Source organism: Pithys albifrons, chromosome 5, assembly GCF_047495875.1.
Source record: "Pithys albifrons albifrons isolate INPA30051 chromosome 5, PitAlb_v1, whole genome shotgun sequence".
NCBI classification, from domain to species: Eukaryota; Metazoa; Chordata; class Aves; order Passeriformes; family Thamnophilidae; genus Pithys; species Pithys albifrons.
Genome location: NC_092462.1, coordinates 55,132,884 through 55,155,765, shown reverse-complemented (window position 1 = coordinate 55,155,765; position 22,882 = coordinate 55,132,884). Strand labels below are relative to the sequence as shown.

General features: G+C 34.4%; 1 protein-coding gene across 7 annotated transcripts in view; it reads left to right on the top strand.

The window, feature by feature from the left end:
• The window catches only part of PCDH7 (protocadherin 7), a 262,493-nt gene that overhangs the window by 36,929 nt on the left and 202,682 nt on the right, over window positions 1–22,882 (top strand). For 4 of the 7 annotated variants that reach the window (XM_071556665.1, XM_071556670.1, XM_071556666.1 and 1 more), the window contains one exon: window positions 15,823–15,882. The exons of the other annotated variants lie outside the window; for them this stretch is intronic. In XM_071556665.1, coding sequence (XP_071412766.1) covers window positions 15,823–15,882 — 60 coding nt within the window. The remainder of the gene's footprint in view (window positions 1–15,822; window positions 15,883–22,882) is intronic. 7 annotated transcript variants of the gene reach the window in all.

Below are 22,882 nucleotides of genomic sequence, written 5' to 3'. Positions count from 1 at the left end.
TAAGGATGTGATGCGCTGCTACAATAAGAAGGAAGATAGGTGAAGGAAGTCTGGATGGCTGGTATTTCAAGCCCTAGCTCTAGCAGGTCCCAAAGTCTGGTCATGTCTTCTTGAGTTGTCATTCTGTTAGACTTTCTAGCAAATTTAGAAGTGGCTAAGTACATGTGGATATAAGGGAGAATAAAATAGTGCAACGCTGCTTCTGCTTCCTCCAAGCACATTACATTTACAGTCGCTTTATACCCACTCCACCTTAGAGGTCTGATTCATGGCCATGAATGTCTAACTTTATGACACTTACTGCCTCTGTCTATCTATCACTTTGTTGCTGCTGAGAGTGTAATTGCTCATGCAGCAGTTACTGGGTCAGTGCAAGTTTAAGCCCAGATATTAAAAAAGCAGTGCTCTTTGGCCTCACTATACTAGGTTGTAAACTGCAGCTATTAGCAGCTGCCTCATGAACACTCTTGCTTTTCCTGGAGTGGGAGTAGGTATCTGTGAGGAGGCAGTAAGGTGGACAGCTGAAGCAAAGATCACTGCTATCTGTCTCCAGGAAAGCTGCTCTTTGTCTTGCACCAGAAGCCCTCAGTTCAAACTCCCACTCACTTGGAAACCTTTGCATGTTACATCTTAGATTGGCCAGTTGATTTTAAGAAAATGTATTTGCCATGCATACATAAAAAAAGGCACACAGAAAGTCAGAAAGAAGGTAGAAAGTAACAAGTTTGTTGCCATAGAAGAAACCTTTCTGTTTATCCTTCTGGTAGGTACGTCGTCCCCAGGACAGAAAATCCCTTTCTTCTCTTATGCATCAGTTTAGCTCCCATGTAATGTCTAATATGTAACTCATGTCTAACACGGCTTGCATAGCACTTTAACTTTGACTGCCAACCTTTAGTTATACCACATAAGCCCATCCTTATCTGAAGGATTCAAGTTAGTGTTAAAAACAGTTTTTGGGTTTGTCTCTATATTTGCGTTACTATGAAGTAAAAACCTATAGTATTTTAGTCTGATTCAAAGACATTGAAATCTAAAACATTAGAACTGTCCAAAAATATTTAGACTTCAGGTTGTTTGGAGTTTTGTTTGTTTGTTTGCTTGCTTGTTTGTTTTTTTCCCAGAGTGAGTGGGACAGTTATAAGAAATTCCAAGTGCTCTTTGCTCTAAAAAGGCTCTGGAGGTCTTCTGAGGAGTTCAAAGAATCCCTTGGGTACTGAAATAAGCTCTCCCTTTAGAAAGTTCAGGGTGTTTAATTAATACTCTTTTCTTTGTTCCTGGTTTACAACAAAGACTGTTTGTCAGCTTTGGGTTAAACCATTAATGAAAAGGCTGTGTTAATTAAGCAACTTGCTTATTTCTAATTGGCAAAACTACTGCAGCTCTCCCGAGACATACAGCTAAGCACAGCAACACCTGCTAAGATATACTTGTGAGCTGGTGAGAGATGTCATAGAAAATATTGAAGCCTCCAGGAGAAGTAGCAATAATGACAATCTTGTGTGTGGAATGCTTCACAAGAGGCAAAACATTGATATTCATATGCTCGGGGGGTTCCCTTTTTTCTCTTTTCCTTCTCTTTTATTTTTCTTTTTAATTTTCTTTTTTCTCTTCCTTTTTTTTTTCTTCACCATACAGTTACAGCTAAAACTCATTATTTGGAGGGACAATTTGCAAGATGGTGTGAAATTTTCTGGTTCTATTGCAGCATGTAGAAACAAAATTCAGCTCTTTTTGTTATTTTGGTGGTTTCTTTTTTTTGCTTTTAGGTTTTTTGTTGTTTTTTTTTTTTTGAGGGGGATGGGTTGTTTGGTTCTTTTTTTGAATCTTTTTCTCAATGTCATTGATTGAGTGAAAAAGAAGAACAGCACATATATGAAAACAACTTCTGAGGTAGAATGCAATGATTTAACACACCAAACTGGCAGCATTTCCCCTATTGAGATAGGGTTTATTTGTTGGGTTTTTTGGTGGTTTGTTTTTTTTTTATTGACAGCTGTTAATGTATTAATGGGAAGTCCTACAGATAATCCCCTCAATTTACTCTATATTACTTACATAGGATGACCAGCAGCTGTGTTGACCAAATTCCACATAATGATTCTATTACAGTATATAATATTAGTATAAAGAGAAATATCATGAGATTCTATGTTTTAGTTAACAGTTTTTGGAAGATAAAAACGTTAACCTCTTATCTTTGAGCAACACTGCCTGCTCTACTACGTTAGAAACACAATAAATATTTTACATGTACTTTTTTACTGGCCAGTGGTTATTACAACTTCAATATTAATAACTCTATTATCTTCATAAATCATTTGAAAAATAATATAAAAATTATATTTAAAATGTATTGAAGAATCACATTTTTTAGAGCAGTAGTTTGTTATATACTGAAGGATATTGTAGTGAATTAATAAAAAACTAAGTGCATAAGAATTCAGTTTGAATTTGGGCTTATCACTGGTCTATGCTGGCCATTTGCTATTTAATTGAGAAAATAACTACTTTTTATATGGATTCCTAAGCGTTTATTTTATGAATGTAAGTATTTCATATATCTTAATGGAAACATGAGTACTGAGGCCTGTACCTTTTTAGACAGTAATCTTTATTCTGTCAGCTGCACAGCAGCTCAAGGAGAGGTTTACAATGTTCTTTCTGTTAAACATCCAAGGAATCTCAGGTTGGCTAGTATGTGTTGCTTATCCAAGGACAGAATACAGATGATCAACACTGCTTCCTGACTTAGATTCTAAAAATATTTTGAATATTTAATTGCAAGAAAGTACTGATGGTTTTGTCTCATCTGCAATTTTCCACTGCTGTCAGAATGTCAGTAACTTTCTCTCCAGTTCCTTGGAGTGTGATGCAGAAGCATTTTCTAAATGTACGCTATTGTCTGGTCTCCCTTTTAGTAGTTTCAATACTTAGATGATCATGTGAGAAAATGGATGAAGTGATCTTTAGAATAGCTTTTTGTACGCAGGATTTGAGATATTATTGTTTGGTTATACTAGAATTTTTGTATTAGGCTATATTTTTATTTGTCTTGTCCTATCCTGGAAGAAGATCTTAACAAGAGCTGTATGGGTGATGATTTGGGTGAGGAAGGGCTGTCAAAAAAAGCTTGAAAATTAGAGGTAAAATTTATAGCAGTGTGAACACCCAAGTGTCTCTGTTCAGAAGCAGATGTCTAAATTACTTTGAATTCTTTGCTTACTTCCAATGTTTGATTGAGTGAAATTTGAAAAAAAAATCATTTACTTACCTGGGACTATTTCCTTCTTAGTAAGAAACTTGAAATTGATTTTTTCTTGTCACATTTCTTCTCTGAAGTAATAGAAAATCTTTTTAAAATGTATACAGAGGCTTTGTGGTCCATCAGGGTACCATGACGTTCCATGTATTGATTCTGTGGTGTTTAAGGGTGACATATTTGGTGTTAACGGGCCATCAGAGTATTGGGATTCGAACTGTTCACAGTAAGAAGCACTGACTTTCCTGTAAAACGACAGGCTTTATAAAGAAGGGTAAGTAACTTTAGTCTTACATAGTTCCTTTTGTGTAGACTTCAAAGATTAATAAGATTTTTGTATAATCAGAAAATCTTAAATAAAAAACAAAAAAAAAATCAGAAAAGAAATCATAGTATTTATTGACCTGTAACAGCCAAAACCATTCTGCAGTTTGTCATCTGTAAAATTTCTTTATATACAGAATTTAAAATTCACTCTTGAAAGAAACATTTTATTTTAGACTATGGTTGGGGTTTTTGTTGCATTTTTTCTTTCTGCAAAATGTAATTTATGTCCTAAATAAAGAACTTAATTTTTTTCAGTGTAGTTTGTTTCAGCATGCAGAGTTTGTTTGCATTTTATGTGACGTCTGTTCTCTCTATTGTAGGCTAAAGGCACATAAGTGTAAAGTTTTTACAGTTTTTTGTTACCTTGCAGGGCATCAAATGCCTTCCAAAAGACCATTTGGAGTAGAGAGGGTTAAAACTGATCATCTCCTCTTTTTCTATCTTTTAGGTGAAATGTGGTTTTTAATTTTAATGACCTGGAGTGCTTTGGAAATAGCATTTTGATTATTTTTTGATTGTATGGTGCTGATTATAATTATTGTGCCAAAAAATAAATAAAATAAAATCAGCTAAGTCAAATAAAGTGAGCTAATTCTAGACATCTTTGGAAACTAATCATGGAAGTACCAGATTTATGGATTTAAAAGAGTCTATAAGGACTCAACTTCCAGATTTTCACATGTTCTTTCTGGTTTGTGTGTTTGAATACCAGTAGTCCTGCAAAGAAATATAGAATGTATTTATATCAGATGTTTGCTCTGTTTTCTAACAACATAAGTATTTTGCTTAAGCAGATTTGTTAGGAAGTGACAGCTCTGAAAAACTGGACATAGTGGCTGCTGGAAGTATTTCAGTTCCAGGCAATCTAAATAGTGCAGAAAGGAGAAAATGAAATATCACCATATTTTAAGGATGACAGTTTTGTCAAAGATTCCTTTTCACTCTTCAACTTAAAACAAATTGAGTAAATCAAGTAGATCTAAAATATCTGTGCTCATTTAGGATGCAACACCTTTTTAGTTCCTTTTATTTTTAGCTTCTCTCCTCTCTCCTTACAAGCATAAAGGAGAACAATGACTTAATGACTGTAAAAGCTCTGTGAGGAGCAAAATTCTTCTGGTTTAATTGTTATCTCTAAACAGTTTTGAATCATAACAGGCTTTCATGAAACATAGTTACATAGTGATAATGGTTTTTTTCCCATGATATGTGACATGAAGGCTTTAAGGAAAAGACTCCAAAGTTATTATTTTCTTGAAGAAGCTAAGCCATTATTTTGATATTTTTCCATTAAATTTTCTGGTTTTGGGCATTCTGATTACCAAAGGAGGACTCAAATTACAAGAAATAACTACTGAAAAGGCATCAGAAAAAAGGTTATGCAAATTTTAAGATAAAATCAGCTCAGGACTCTTGCTATTTGAAGAAAGAGAGAGAAGCCTTTCATTTGTAAAATGTTCTACAGTGATGCAGAAAACCAATTAAGTATACATGAAGTAGGCACCCATTTTTAATTTCTGAGGCATCCTTCTACTTGAAACTCCCACAAATAAATATGTAGAATTGTAACTAATCTGTCTTGGCTGCTGTATTCTGCTTGCCAGCCAGTCTAGGAAGAGTTTCACTGGTGTACATGTGTCTCCAGAAACTTTTTCAGAAAAAAAACACTTTTTGTTTTGCATGCCCTGTCCAGGATATGGGGTAGCAGTTCTAACCTGTCTTACTATTGAGTACTAGAGCTGGTAATATGCTGAGTAGGGGCAGGTGTGTGAAAATAAACTGGACTACGCTTCTGTTGCTTAACTTGATAGAGCAAAGTATTTTTACCCTGTGTACAAACTGCATATTAGATGTCATTTAGTGTGAAAGAAGCAGATATACACTTAAGAATCATAGAATCATAGAATCAATTGGGTTGGAAAAGACTTCCTAGATCATCAAGTCCAACCCTTGGTCCAACTCTAGTCCATTTACTACATCATGGCACTCAGTGCCACATCCAATCTCAGTTTAAAAACCTCCAGGGGTGGTGAATCCACCACCTCTCTGGGCAGCCCATTCCAATGCCTGTTACTCTCTCTGTAAAGAATTTTTTTCTGATCTCCAACTTAAATTTCCCCTGGCAGAGCTTAAGCCCGTGCCCCCTTGTCCTGTTGCTGACTGCCGGGGACTGATTTTGAGTACTACACTAAATATTTGCTACTGCACTGGAAAAAGATGCTTTTTATTTTTGATCTAAAAGAAGAAGAAAAACTCAACTCCAAACTCTAAACTAAACAATAACTGAAGGTTATAGTATTAATTCCGCAGTCCCATGTGCAAATTCTGTACATAAATTAATTTATCATGAGGAATTTGTGAATAAAAGGAGTAGTAGTCACCTAAGATCTGTAAGTATGTTATGTTCGGATCACCGGAGTGCACTCTAATGTGAGGTAATTTTAACTGATTTCACAAATATTTACATGCAACTTTCATTGCATTTGATTGTTCTTCTCCTTTCAGATGTGTACTCTTAGTACAGTAGTCTAATTTGAACGCATTACATACTTTCACATATATAGCTACCGTCAAATCTAACTAAATTTCCATAATTTTAAGTTTAATTTAAAAGGATGTGTAGGAAATTAAAGGTCACTTAATTAACTGCTTATTTTTTTTCTGTTTTTTCTTCATTCTACATCATATATTAAAGATGAAAATAACTTTTTCTATTTCCATTAACAAAAAGTGAATAGAGAAGAAAAAGCAATTACTTGCAGAATGTAAAGACCCTATGATAATTTGACAGACTTTAATTCAACAAATCTACCACGCTGTGCTCATAATACACTCTATAAAATAAGCTTTTATTTGTTAGGAAACACCACCCTCCTCATTGATAAAGGACTTTGCATAGAGGCATGGAATTTATGTTTCCTTTGAAAGGGAAGACAAAGATACAAAAAACACCTCCTTGCTTTGAACTTAATTTTAAGAAAGTGAACAGTTGACAACACAAACAGGTTTACAGTAACAGTACAACAGTTTAGCATTTTGTGTAAATATAAAATACTATCTAAGAATCACTCTATTCTTTATAAAATTGGTTTATAATTATGATGCTTCCATAATGTAAGAGATTATTTAGATGATGTATAGATTGAGAATGTATAAATTCTACAATTCTTTTGACTAGAACTTAGAATTACTCTGAAGAGGGATTCTGGAAACCTAATTTTATGTTTTGACTACTGGAAACACCTTTAATGTTGTTTTATGAATCTGTATTTTACATCCATGCTTTCTGTGATCTGAACAAACAGTGGAATCAATCTACACCTATTCTGACACTTCTGTTCAAATCACTGATAGACTGGTAACAACACTTTTGTATTTTTTCTTAGTTTCCTTTTTTTTTTTTTTTTTTTACTATGACATACCTTCAAGGAGGGTGCTGCGATCAGTGAGCTTTCTAGGGTGAGAGTGATACCTAGTTGTGCTTTAGAATTTAATATAAAGTCTGGTAGATCTGTCATACCCATTTCCTGCCTGAGGGTCCTGTATAAAACAGTTCAACCCAACCCACTCACATCTTTGCCTCACACTGCTTTCCATAACTTTTAGTTTTTGCTGCTCTGTGAGTCTCTACCTGTAGAGCCCTACTGTGCCTTTGGCATAATCCTCTTTGCTGCCTGACGGATGGAGTTTTATCCACCCGGGAAGGAGCCGCAGGTCTCCGGCTGCTCAGGCAGAGTCTCTACTCCACACAGCATTAGTGCTTTTTTTTTTTTTTCCCTCTGTAGTCAAGATTGAATAGAGAAAGACTAAATGTGCCTCTCAAGCAAGGGCAGCAGGAGGGCTGGGGTCTGAGGCTGCGGCAAGAGAAGGCCCTGAAGCCTGTTGTGCCCCAGGTATACTAGGAATGTCTATACTGAACAGCGATTACTGTCTCAGTGTCTCCAAAGGTGTGCAGTGTAAAGCTTTCCTGTGAAGTCTGTTGTGTCCATGAGATGAGAAGTAATACTTTCCTTAGCAAAATAAACAATAAATGTATCAGCTTGTTATTTCTGCCACATCATAGGTGTCTGTTTTAGATATATCTATAAATTTCTTAATTCCATGGATAATGCTTTTGACTCTCACAAACATTTCACTAGAAGTTCTCCTTGGTCTTGTGTGTGCAAATGAAAACCTTAGCAAGAAAAAAGATTTAATTGAAAGATACCCTTTCATGCAGATTATACATTAGACAATTATTAAAAAAGTATCCTTTGAAACAACCAGTTATTAATGCCTCTAAAAATAAAATTTGTCATTCACCTCAGTTTTTCTGTACATTAAACACTGAAGTCTTGCCATTCCTAATTTTCTTTCTGTCTTAATAAGTAGAGTATAATGGCTGGAGAAATTATAAACAAATGTAATACTGTGTTTGAAGTGACAAAGGATCATTAGCAGAGAACACAGACATTTTGCCTTTAGGCAGATTAATTCTGGGAATTGGAAAAGCACAATCCCTGTTCAATCAATGCACTTCATTCCCTTCAGCATTGGCCTTCAGTAGTAGGAATAGAAAATTATTATAGTGCCACACACAGGTAGAGAACCGTGTGGAAGGTGATATGGAAATACTCTTCATACACATGTCTATGAGGTAAAATACCTGAAATACCTTCTGAGAGTCTCAGATGCACAGGTATTTATTCTGTCTACAGGAATGAGAAGAATTTTTTCTTTTTAAAGGGAATAAATTACAAGATTGCAAAATTACAATGAATGGGTAGAGAAAGAAGAAGGGAAGTCAGATAATCAGAGATGTACGTTATGGGGTGTGGTCAGGATAAAGAACTGACTGACACATGTCAGCTGAGGTAAACACTAAAGCAGTGGTTAAAAGAAAACTTTATTAAGCTATAAGAGCAAGAGAGAAGTAGGACAATTATAGTGCTTAGAAGTGAAAGCTAATGTAGGTGTGATGGAGAAATGAAATTAAACCTTTGCTTTAGTTTTAAACAAAGGTAACAATTTTGTACATGGGAGGCAAAAACTGGAAGCATCTGAGATAAAAGTAAAACCTGGAGTCTGATGTATGTGAGTCAAGTAGGAGCAGATAAGTGTCATCACAGAATTCTGAGTGACATAGAACAAAGCATGTCATGTCTTCTTTTAAATAAAGCTGTTAGGAGAAAAAAAAAAGATGCTGTTTTGTTGGAGAATAGCAAATGTGGTATTTATATTTAAGTAGTGGAGAGATGGAAAAGAAAGGATAAAGGTCTAAAAGTGTGACCTCATTTTTTATCAAAAGTAGAGCAGAGTTTATATGATAAAAATTGAGTTACTGACACAGAGAAAGGAAAGATGGGATAAAATGGAAATTGAAAATGGCTTTACTGAAAGGAGTTCATACATACCAATCTGATAACTTTCTTTGAAAAGATAACCAATTTTCTAGATAAAGAAAATTTAGTAATCTCACTCCTTGGACTTCAGCTAGCAGTTGATACTCTGCCATCCGGGAAATCATTTGTGCACCTGAGGAAGATGGGCATTACTAGCAGCATTAAAAATAATGTAAGAAATTCACTAAAATGAGATGGCAATTGGTGTTGTTGCAAAGATGAGTATTATAAAAAGTTACTTGAGTGAAACATCTGTCTTAAGACTGGTTTTGCTTTATATTTTAACCTTCGTGCACAGAGTGAAAATGTAAGAAGGAAACTTGAATGAAACAAGTATGATAAACATCATGACTTTGGGTGACTATACTAGCTGAAGGACTAGAAAACATTTTAAGCTGTAGGAGTTAAAACTCAACAACTCAAAACAAAAGCAAGAACAAGACAAGTTGTAAATTCAGTCAGGAAATCATGAGATAGAAGCAGTAGAAAACAAGAATTTAATAAACTAGGCATAATTACTAGAAGCAGCATTGTGACATGAGCTTGTTTCTGCAACATAAGGCTGCATCAAGTTGTGTGCTGCTGTAAGAGAAACAGACAAAGTCATGTCATTTGAGAAGTTCTTCATGAGACTTCATCTGAAAAATCATTTTATTACTCTGGTCAACCATTTTCAGGAAGAATTAAGCTTACGTTTAGACACTCAGAGTGGTTTAATAACCATGGAATATAGACTTAGCTGTGCAAGAGATGACTGAAAGGGCTTTGCATATTCAAACTTAAGGCTCTGAGAGACATGCTGTGGCAGGCTAAAATTGGATGGCAGAAGCTGGTACTATCCCGAAGGCATGAATACTTGAACCTCCTTTGAAACACTTTGTGAACCACTGCTTTGTATATTAGGGTAAACCAAAACTGGAATTCTTTTACTTTAATACACCCAGCTGAAGACTGCAATAGTACATGAGCTCATTCACAGGCATATCATATAACCCTGCCCTGAAGGCTTTAGTGCCCATCAGAAGGGTGGAGCAGATGGATGAGGGTGGTAACTATTCCTGCCATCTGGTTTTTAAGCTACTGCTGCATTTACCTCAGAATCTTAAGAAAGTAAGTAGGAAGAGGAGATGTGATTGCTCTTCATAAATATATTGGGAATAAATAGCAAAAAGTACTGAAGTACAATGTTGTTATAATAGCAACTCTATACCTCTATATGTTTTGTCCAGAAATTGAGAAAATTAAAAAAAAGTCAACTCTCTAAGGTTGAGATGATGTAAAAATATCTTACTAGTTTTGAAATGGAACTCAGTGAGTTTGGAATCATAGAATTATACAGTTATTTTCCTTCTAGAATGTGTGTGCACTCCTGAGGAGAGGGAAATAGAAACAACAACAAAACACGGGCCGTGCTTTTAATGCCTTAGTTTCCTAATGATGGATAAAACTATTAGTAGCATTATCTACACCGAGATCATGTTCTGTAAGCTGTTTAAAGAACAGCACAAACCTCTTGTGGTGAGGTTTGCAGCAGCAGAGTCATCTAAGGATATCATCACTTACACTTCTGTTTTTCTGTGAACCCTTTTTTTCTTGATCTGGCAGTATTAGTTTTTAGGGAGATCTAGATGTTTCTGGCTTAAGATTGTAATAAATAAATAGATATAATTCTTATTATTACAGTGCTTCTTAATGCATTAATTCAGTAGGGCAAGGTGACAGAATTTTGATAAATATATTACATAAGTCAAATGTAAACCATATGGAAGTTTACATCATTGAGACTTTTTAGGTAGATCAATCACATGTTATTCCACTCTGTGCCTTCAAAAAATTGTTAGCAATTTGTATTTCTGAACATGGTCGACATGAAATAAGCCAATGCATATGTGCTGATGATAGAATAATAATATATTTATACTGGATTGTAATGAAGACAGTTCTCTACTTCAGGAATAGTGAGACATTAAATAAATAGCATTAAATATGCAATTTTTTATTATTTCACTGCCTGTGTGAGAGCAGATTAGAGGGTTAAATGGGCTATTTTATATTTTGGTTTTTGTTCCTACCTACTACTGATAGCAGGTGTACATTTATTATTAGTTTACCACATTTTGAGTTTGTTTAAAAAGAACAGATTTTTAAACATTTAAGTGGATGTAATATTTTTTCAATTCTAGATTATAAATTCTTTAGTTTGTGTGGATGAGTACATTAATTTCAAATCAATGGCATGGACACAGATCTTCCATCTCTAACCACTGTCTTTGTGAGCCAGCAATCCTCTAGTGTTTAACATGAGGACTGGTCAATATGTCACCATATTGCTGCAAAGCGTGACTATGAAAAGAACATAATTCTAATAGTAGGAAGTGGTGGGATTTGACAGATTCCTAAATGTTCAAAATTCATTCACAAGAATAGTGTGAGCAAGAAATCAATAAACCAGAGAGTTTGTAAAGGTAATGAATGACCAATATTTATTTTATCAATTTTATGCTAGTAATGACGGGTTAAAATTATATATATATATATTTGCTTTGGTAAGAACTCAAAAGCTTAGTTTTGATGGAATTGATTTACATAACATTCAGGAGTCAGCAGTAGTCACAAAATAAAAATATGAAAAATTTAATTTAATGAGGTTGAATGAGAATACATACAGTCATGTTAAACTGTGTACTAACTCTAGGTGTCTTACCCTTTTAAGCTGCTTTCTTTAACTTTCTTTTAAACTTTTATTATCAGAATTATTAAATTATTTTATTAAATTAAACTATATCTATTACAGAAATTCTAGTTAACAAGATCTATACATCACTTTGTGATCATATGTGGCAGTCCTCATTAATTTCTTATTCAGAAAAGCTGTTAATGAGTTTCAAATCACCTAGTTTTTACCCTATATATGGCCTTTAATTATTCACAAATACTGTACAAATGTCACAACATAAAGATATTGAATATTTTATTTACTGATGAATTGGCTCTTGTTTAAGAATTGCCTTTCCTTATACAACATTTATATTCTAAGGAAATATATACAATGCCCTTGCTATACTTCCCCATAATCTATTTTGATTTCTGCCACAAACTGAAAATGAAGTTATGTTTATAAAAGAAGTTTAAAAATACATTAGAAGCATCTTGTGAAATGTAGCAGGAAATCTATGGAGATATATTTTTATCTGGCATTTGCTGTAGTGGGCAAAAACGAGCATGTTGTGCCTTTCAGTTCCATTTAAGACATGTTGTATCTTGCAGAAACTTGTAATGTGTCACATTTATAGTCATACACACACATCAATCAGATCAATATATAATATATCTTGCAATCATATTTACAGACACAGATTTAGCACTAGGAATAAAGAGAAATGAATCACAAAAAAAATTACAAAAAGATGCTTGCAGAAGTTAGTAATTTTGCATTTGTAACAATATGCTATACCAGTGATCACCTATACTCTATTAAAGTGTGACTGCTCACTTATTTAATGAAAAATAATTAAATGTAGTAGTAAATATATATCACTGATACTGAAAGGTCATTGCCCAATAGCAATGAATATGTAAGTTAAAGAAAAAAGAGAAACAGATATAAACATGAATAAATTTGGGGTTTTAATTACACTGATTGTTTTTATATACTGCAGCGTTGGAATTCTGGAAGTGATTTTCCAATAAAATATTCATGCAAGACTATTGTAACCTATTAAGAAAATATGTGAGATTGTGCCTCTGATAAGCAGAAAGTAGACCCAGTATGTGATAAGAAACTTCCAGGCCCGTATTTTAGTATTACTGTGCTGGTTTAAAGGTAAACTGGCAGGAGAAATGAATGCAACACAAAAGAGATTATAAGTCAGAGTAACAATTTAATAACAATATTACAATAAATGCAATGGCAAAAAGAAAAAAATTGGTTTTACCCCACAAAACCCCAGAAGTATAACTCAGCACCCTGGGGCACAAGCACAAAGGGGTTTGTTAACCCCTGTGCTGAGCCCTATGTGGTTCCCCCAAGTCCAAAGTAAAAGTCCAAAGTGGAAAACCTGTTGGTGCAGCTGATAGTTGCAGTCTAGTGGAGAGTGGTGGTCCCCTTCTGTCGAGGTGTTGGTCCTCCTCTCAATCCCACCCCCGAGGTCTTCTTACCCCAAGATATGAACCCCCAGGTCTAGGTGGGAGCTCCCAGTCCCTCCCCCAGGGCGGGTAGTCACACAATGGGTGATCTAACTCTACGAATCAGAGGGTATTTGGAACCGTTGATGGCCCATTATCAGATACGCCCCCTCAGGCTGGGTGTGAAGGTGCTAACGACTACCTGGAGGGGAGTTATCACAGCTCTTATCTCACAGATGTCTTTCACACCCAGCTCACACCCTGAGGGGTCAGTTGTGCCCTGGGCTGCTGCAAATGGTCCATTGTTCTTGGGAAATGAATAGAGGGGGTAGAATACATAGCTTTGATCACCCCCACACAGTGATAAACTGGTCCCACCTGCTCAACTAGGACAATTACGGACTGGATTAGTGGAGAGCTGCAAAGCATCTTGCTCATGAAAACTGAGGTAATAATTCTTCATTTAACTCTCATGTATATGCATTTTAGTGCCAGGAAATAGGAGGAAGAACAAGACAGTAATATCAATTTTCTGGATATTTGCAAGATTCTTCTAATGTTTAGGTTTTGTGTGCATCTACATTAATGACACAGAGCATGAGAATATGTTTTGGGTGTGAATTTGTCTTGATTCTATATTCAGAGTCCTACTCTACGTATTTTTGGGTACCACTGAGCATTTTGAAGCATTGTTTTCTTCCAGCATTGTGTCAGGTTGTCATGTGGTATGTAGCACTTAGAGTGAAGATGCAAGGCCTTCTATCAGTTTGCTGTCTATGCCTGCATAGTGCATGCTAGAGTGGCAGGTGATGCAAACTTTGTTGCTTGTTAAGATGTAACAACAAATTGCAGTGTTATTCTTCCCTTTTAATGCTGCATCAGGAGTACTGCAAGTAATGCAGGCACACATTCTGAGACCACCATGATTATTTGAGTCTTAAGCATGTAATGCATTGCATTTTTGATAAAAAGATTCAACATTTTATCTAGTATATGCCAGGTACTTGGTTTTGCTTTATTTTTTTTTCTCACAATGATTTATGATTTGATTTGTTAACTGAAAAAAAATAATATGTGTATTTGTCATGCAAGAGAGGTCAAATTATAGCAGAAATTGTAGATTGATGACCTCAGAAATATCTTTTGAATGCGGCAAGTGCTCACAGTTGTGTTTGTATTTTTGAGAAAGCTATTTAAAATACATGTTAGCAGATCCCTGTTGATTGCACACTGGACAAGTTTACAATTCCAGTGAGTGGATTCTCCTTAAAGTTACAAAACCTATAAGGTGTATATATCTTTATCTATCTCTATCTCTGTCTATCCATATCTGAATTTGAATAACTGTTGAAGTTAGGAACTTTGAGGTACTCAAGAACTGAAATGGTAGAGAGATAGATTGATCAAAACAGATAAATAAATGGATAGACAGGTGCATTACCTATATTGCTATTGAATGGTTTGGGCCAGTTTAGTGATTTTGCTGTTTAGTCAAGCTAAGACAGTGTAAACTGAACAAAAAGATTTGTATATAATTGGTTTGATGATGATGAAAAATTTTACTGAGGTGTAAATATATTCTGCAACTAAAGCAGAATGTTTTGCTTGCTTGTCCCAGATGGCTTCCTGTAAGAAGATCATATTTAGATTGAGGAACAGACGTTACTTATTTGAGGACATTTGGAAGTCTTTTATGGATTATTTTCATAGACCAAAAGCTGCTTTATAAAGATGCTTGACATTGCTATCCTACATTTGTGTAATTTGATTTTAACTTTACATATGTGTAATAGATTGGAAGAAATGATTCATTAAAAATAAGGATGTAGTAGTCAGCAATGTAAAATAAAAATAAATTATTAATACTACAACAGTACTGGAAAAGCTGAAAACACTGTTGATTGTCAACAAAATATGTTATGTAACCCACAATAATGGGTTAATATTTTTTTTTGTGTGGATGACCCATTTCTGAGTGATATTTTAAGGTCTGTTTTTGAAGAATATGTTGAACTGAAAACTTCCCTGTTTATCAGAAGGTGTGCATGGGTCTTCAGTGTCTCATTTCCTTCACAAACATCTTGATCAAACTGATTCAAAGGAAGCAGATTCTCTCCTAGTTCTGCATTTTCTTTGTGTCTACCTTGTAGCATAATAGTTGATACCTGGCATTTTGAAGAATGTAGATGTCCATAGAATTGTCATTGTATATTGAATGTTGGACTCCAAATCTGATTTGCTAACTCTCTTTCATTTGGTGGTGTGGTGAGATGGATTAAGAGAAAGAGGAGTTGCCTGTTTGTTTTCTTATAAAATTCCTATTCTTTGCTTCTGTCAGCTATTTGAACTGCACTATTTATCCTATCACTTAATGAGGACATGTTATGCTCATCACAGATAGCTGAGACATATATATATTATTTTTTTACTTTGTCTGCAGTAACTGTATGTAAGAAAAGGGAGAATGCATAAATCACCACAATTTCTCAATGATTTAAACGCAGCCTGTTTCTGGGCATAGTTTGCTTAATTTCTTTTTTTTCTTAAGCAATATGCAACAGCATTATGTCTTGGCTGCCAAGTAGTTATTTTACAGAGTGTGTTTGGACCTAAGGCAGAGAAGAGGAATCTTTTTGCTGACTAATAAGATCCATGGCAGAGGATTAGTTTAGGCAAACCCTACTCACATCCTGGTAAGCAGACATATATTTTTTGTATTTTTTGTAGGTGGATACAATGCAGACTACACAGCACCCTGGCCACATTGAGGAATCATGTAAAATGAATGTATGTGCTCTTAAGTGAATTATTTATGAAATGAAACTCCAACTCTAAGGGATGTTGGATCACAAATTACATGAACTCTTTTACCCTTATGTTATGAAATTGATTCCCAGGGGCAGGGTTGCTGCAGAACTAAGTGCACCTTGAAAGTAAAGCTATTACAAAAAAAAAAATAAATTAAACTCTGTGATAAATCATGTTAAAACCCCTTGAAAACAAGAGGTTCAGATTACATTTTGGATGCATTTGGAGAGATATTAAATGGAGTCAAGAATCCTAAACAGGAAGATAAATGGTATGCAAGAAAGATTTAGTAAGCAGAAATGATTATAAATGGAGGAACAGGATCAAATACCATCCAATTTAGGAGTATGAATAGAATGAAAACCTCACATTTTCTTCTTTTTTCATTTTTCAAAGGACTGAAATTTGATTAGAGGATTGGTTGAATTAGTAACTGGGAGATGAGTGTGAAAAAGTTTGTCAGTATCAGAGTTAATGAAGTATTTGTTGTTCGCTGAAAAAAACCCCAACAAACCAACCAACCAAAAAAAAAACAAAACACAAAAAACCCTAACCCTGATGATGGGCTAGATAAGCAAAGCGAAAAAGAAATAATTGTACCTGAGGACTGAAATTCTGGAAATCCAGATATAGTCTTAGTATTTGAAAATCTTTGTCCTGCTTGAGAACATGAGACATAGTGTGAGAAAGGATTTAGGGCGAGCAGTGTTGGTTCCTTCAGATTTTGCTGAGAGAAATGGCTCTACAAAGAAATTGAGGTAGATACCAAGACGAAACCAGAACACGCTAAATGTCTGTACCAGCAAATAGGGAAATCAACAGTTACTTGCATGTATACACAAAAAGTTTAGTTGCGAAAGACAGCTGAATTCACTTGGCTGGAGTACTCCAGACTAGAATAATTGTATTGAGGATTATACAACTGCCAATATCAAAACCACACCTAAGGAAAATCTGTGATTCTGCAGTCACTATTAAGCGATATACTTCACATAAAAACAAAGACTATAGTGCCAGCTTCAATTTTATATATACATATATCATTTTTATATTAATTTTATATCTGTCTTTGAATATTACACTCTATAATATATCAGCTTATGATTTAGAGTGAGGCTGAATGTTTTCTCCTAAATAATTTATTTACTCATATCCTTCATCATAGGGAGAAAAAAAAGAGAGTATTTGAAGTGTTAATAATTTTTCAGCAAGATCTTTTTTCTTATGACTAAAGCATAACTTCAACCCATTGAAGTTTCTGATGCAAATCTTGTATAACTCTGTGAAGAAACGAAATTATATTTGTAATGAGACTATATTATCACTTGCCTTCATAATATGACTTTCCAACTGTATGAAAAACAATGCCAAAAAATACTTTTTCTCTCCTGATTGTTATGGATTCATGTCTGATTTAGCTTACCCCTTGTGTTTATGCCTTCAAAACTGATAGTCTGCCACTCTTTTCCACTTGTAGTAATTAGTTCCAAGAGAAGGAATTTATGATATAGTAGGGGCTTTGACCTCTTTATTATACTGAGATATATTACCAAACTTCAAAGTCAGTATGCTGCTGCTACATTGATTTTGTTTCCTGTGAACAAAATCAATGAGCAAAATTAAAATAAAAAAATCAATTCTTTCATTTTTAAATTGATTCGGGTTTTCTACATGTACGTTGTTTATTTAACCTTGATTACTAGTTTGGAACTCATTGAAAGGATAACACATTGAAAACTTCAGTAATTCTACATAAAAAAAAAACCCTATAGAAGTTAACAAAATACACAGAGAAAGAAAATTAAAGTTAAGGCATACAGGAATGTGAAGGGAAAAGATGCAAAAGAGATCAAGAAAAGCACTGTTCTCTATTGGAATGCACTGTTTAGGAGTATCAGAGAACCTATAAAGATTGGTGCCAACAGCTCTGTTAAAAATATCAGCATACAGATTGTTTCTTTTGTGTTTTGTAACCCTCTTTAACTCAATAGATGCTTAGAAATGGTATATGAAATACCTGCAATCCATTGATCATATTTCAGAGCAATTGTAAAGTGTACCTAAAGATGAGAAGAAAAAAACACCCTGACAAAATATTTAACATGTAACATTTTGAAGAAATAAGCACATTAAGTATACAAACATATTTGTGAAATTTTCAGCCTTTTTCTGAATATAGACACAATTTTAGTTAGAGAAAAGTTTAACCTGGAATGTGTAAAGGAAATATTAAGGACCTCTGGTCAGATGTTTACCTCAAATACAGCAACTCTGTATTTCAATAAAATTATTCTTCAACTGGGAATGAAATCAAAATTGTGTCTTCTGTGTTCATTGCAAATTCATTCTTCTGTATTTAATATTCTGGTCAGAAGCAATTATGAAGAGAGGATCCTTTTAAAAAAAAAGGTATAACTACTGTAATTTTCAGATTTCAGAGAGTTTAGCAGTCAAGCAATTTGTATGGAATAAAAGCACTTTTATATTGCTTCCTGCTACAACACCAATGGGGAAAGGGCAGCAAAACAGTGGGAGACCAAATGAAGAGTTTTTTCTTCTGTGACATTAAGTTGCAAGACACTGGGAGCTTCAGAATTACAAGTGGTAATACAGCTTTTTTGAACTATTTCTTTCCTCTTTGCCTCCTACGGCTACTTCATTGTTGGGTAGTATCTTTTTTATTTTAGAAAGAGGGAGTGAAAGATATTTGTGACAAGCGACATTCTACTTTCTGCTTGCCATTGTCCCGCATGGATGAGGAAAAATGTACTTCTATGTGCCTCTCATTTTCCTATTTTTACAAGATTAAATTAGCGCTTTTCAAGCTAAATCTCACTTCCTTACTCATATGAACAGGCTAGATAAACCCAGAGATTACTTGCATGATTAAAGACCACTCTTCTTTCAGTATCACTTTATTTTTATTCATTTTATACGAGACCACTAAAGAAGATACGCCAGCAGAAAACTATCAGGGAAGTTATGATACAATTTTTTTTTTTTTTTAGCTAGTTAAAACTTGAGTTAGATAAATTATTAGTGGAACTATTGTATGAGGTGGAAAACAGTGGAAAATAGAGCTCTGTGGCACAAGATTGCCACAAGATTTTTCTTCTTAATGGTTCTTCTAAGGACTGTGTACTGTCAGAATTTGTAGAGGCACTCTTAGTGATGCCAACTGTAATTTCTATATAGATGGAGAAGTAGATATGGTCTTCTCAGTGGACTCAACTTGCTAGCCTATCTACAAACCTAGACTAAAGGACTAAATTAAGCAAACTTCCGCCACTCCGACTACATTTCAGTCTCAGGGTGAACAATAAAATTTAATTTAAATATATTGTTTTTGTAAAGGCTGGTAAACCATTTGAAATCTTCACTTGGGATTTCTCAGGCTTATAAAGAAACCTCTGTCCCTGCCCTTCCTGCAAGCTTCATTTAGGCCCATAAGCACAGAGGCTTGATATATCCACTCATCGTTTAAAAACTCTGGTGTCACAATCCATGCTTTAACCCATTACTTATTTTACTGTTTGAGAGTCATTCAGTTGACTGACTTGTGCTGAGCTAGTAAAAGATAGCTTTGTACTCTCAAATGCACTGGCAACATTTAAATTTCCAATATATACTTAATTATGCATTCTTACAAACTCAGAATTTCTATCTCTTCATTGGGGAAAAAATTAAACTATTGTGCTTGCAGATATTATATTTGACTTTTGACATTACATTTAGGGAAAAACTACAGTTATGAGAAATACTGTTCTATTTTCCGTACTGTTCTCAATATTTTACAAGAATCTACATGGAGTGCAATATGCCTTAAATAATCCTTTCTAACACCATGAACATGCCTACAGTTTCATTGTTTAAAATTAAGCAATTTGGTTTTTTTAGAATGTGTTCCTGAAATATGAAGAAACCACAATCAAATCTATTCTTCATCACACCCCAGTAGATTACTGTTTCAGCAGTGTGTTTTCTTTTGGTCTGTAGTTCCTAGAAATGGCATCATAGCTATCTATCACAGGAAAATGTTTGTTGCCCTTAATAATGAAACTAAAAAATAAAAAGTCTTGCGATGTCCCCTGGCAGTTACCACATAGCCCTCAGTAGTCTTTAGTGGTGGAATTCAAGAAAGGCATTAATGTTTCCAAAGTTAGTTGAAAATTATTTTTCTTCAATATCACTTTATTTTTCACATTTAAACAGTGTCAGTTTAGCCCAGGAACATAATTTTGAATAGTAAGTACCAACCAGGCCAATTAAAAAAAAATCTTTATTGTTTGTGCATATTAATACTAAATTTATTTATACATTATCTTTGGGAAATATGGCAGAGCAAAATGTTCTGAAGCACTTCAGTAAGGCTAACTGTACTCTGTGGCCCATCTTATCAGGCTTAATTATCTTTTTATGTTATATTTTTCAGAGTTCTTCTTCAGGAAAGTAGCAAGATTATAATTTGGCTTTAACAACAAAACAATCTTTGGCTTTAACAACAAAACAATCTAAACTGTGAAACTCTATGCAGAAAATTGTTATTTCTTATAACGTTTAAGATGAAACTCCTCTTGGCGTCTCTCTCCTTGAGTCTACAGAGAGACTTGATCTCAGAGAAATTTTAATGTGTTCAAACTCAAAATATTTTTGTGTTCAAGTTTAATGTCAGTTAACATGGAACATGTTTGGGTAGAAATGTCTCATCTCACTTGGTTTGCTCTAGCATACATTTAATGATAGAAGACCGTTCATGTATTTGAATTTACTAACCTCACAATGCAATTTCTATGGAGGGGTAGAAAGCCAGTCTTGTATTAGTTGTTGAAGAGAGACTTAGTCTTCATTCCTAGGTCTACCACTAGTACCCCCTTTTTTGGGGGCTACAACTGTGAAAAGGAGTAATAATTTCCATTATTTCAGTCAGAGAAAATAGTTTGTTCGATTTCATTTTGTCAACTGTTTTCAAGGTGTGATGACAACCATGGAAGTCTCTGTGAAGAATTTTATTATACAATAGAAATACTTCAATGTCTTCTGTTTCACTGAAGTTGGGATAACTGTTTTTCAGAGCAAATCCTTTTTTGCTTAACATTTATGAACTGCCTCCTGGCCAAATTTTTTGAAACAGATTTTAATGTTCATCATTATGTATATGGGACAGTTCTGTATATATGCTTCAGTGCATTTTTGTCAAAGAATGCTTTAAATTTAACCATGTTGCATTTAGGAAAAAAAATATTTTAGAGGTTACCTTTATTTTCCTAAAATATCATGCTAGATGAGCAAATGAAACTTAATATTTTAAGTTGATTTGGATACAGATAGCATATCTATTTTTATCCAAGTATTTCATGAGTGTGAAGTGTGAATATATTGACATTTTTAGTAGGTAAGGACTTTCAAAAAAATTGAGAAAAGACAGTATAGAAGCAACTAATTCAATAATATTGTGAAACCATTGATTATGTACTCAGGGCTGGAAGTGACACAGTGATACATGAGCTTTGGCCTGAGAAGCCTTCATTATAAAGAGAAAACTAGACAAGCTGTGGGAGACTCAGTGTTTTTCTTGTTTGCCTTCATCCTGCTTCCATCCCTCATTCTGAAATACTCCCTGTGGAGGGCATTAGAAAGTTTTGAATTAAAGCTCCAGGGAACCTGAATGAAGCAGCTATAGGCAGCGTTGTGGAATAAAAAGGGTAGACTTCCTGATGCAATTAGTCAGGTGTTTCCTATGCATGATGAAGAGTTTATAGTGCAAAGAGGATGGTGAAGGTGAATGCAAATAGTACAATTACATGTGTCTGTAAAATTCATGTCATATTATGGCATTATGTCATGCTCACTTTGTGTTTCAGATGCCTAAAATTACGTGAAGTTGGTCTGAGCATTTTGCAGGTAGAAGGAGTTGATAATTGCTGGTTACCTTTTGAGTTCAGTTTTTGATCTTTCAGGGATGATCAGTTTGAATATTTTTATGAATCTGACCATATAACTCTTGAGCAAAGCTTGTGCTTTCATCAGGTACTGACATCAGAGCATTCCCAAAGAACCTGAAATCTGTGCAGGGAGCTAAACCCAACAAAATCTCTTAGAGCAGTGTCTACTTTTATTTTTCTGACATTGATGGAGTCAATTTCTGGCATTAATACTGAAATTATAAAAAGGCAAAGATATAAGTGTAATACTAGTAAACTGTATTTTAATTTTTTTTTTTTCCTATTTGAAAAGTAAATTTAATTTTTAAATATAGCATTGGATTTTAAATATAACCCAGTTTCATTTTGTCCTTTGTTGTGGAACAATTCCATGCGGCCTTCTGCACTTTGCTTTGAATTATTCTCACTGAAATTAGAACTGTCAATGAGCAGCACCAGACAGATTTTGATTTCCCTTGAAAAGTTTTTTCAATAGGATAACTTTTGATAAATACACACTGGTTTCATACATGTTGTTAGGGTGACTTTTATACTAATTTGTTTGTAGCGCCTTTGATGTAGTTTGTGGCACCTTTCACTGAGTTTGTAGCTTATTGCAATACATTCCAAGGTAAAAAAGGCTTTCAAAAAATAGGGTTTACAACTGTGGGATGTCAGAGAGTAATGTCAGAACCTCTGCTTTACAGAAGTTATTACTGTAAGTGATGATAGAAGATAATACATTAGCAAGTCTTGGAAGATTTTTTAACTGCCACTTAGTCCATTAACTTTCTGGGATCCCCTTGATATTTTGTTTAGATTTCTGTTTATATATAAAACACAGACAATAGGACTTATTTCTGTCTTACTGCCTACTATAGTAAAGACTACATTTATTCCATCAGCTACATTAATTTCAAATGAATAATCTGTTTGCTAAATAGAACTGGGAAGTAGGAATTGTGAATCTTGCATTGCCTTCTTGATGATGACAACACTGATTTGCTATGCTGGGGTGAAAGAAGTCACTTTATATTTCTGTACCTTGACTGTCTGTT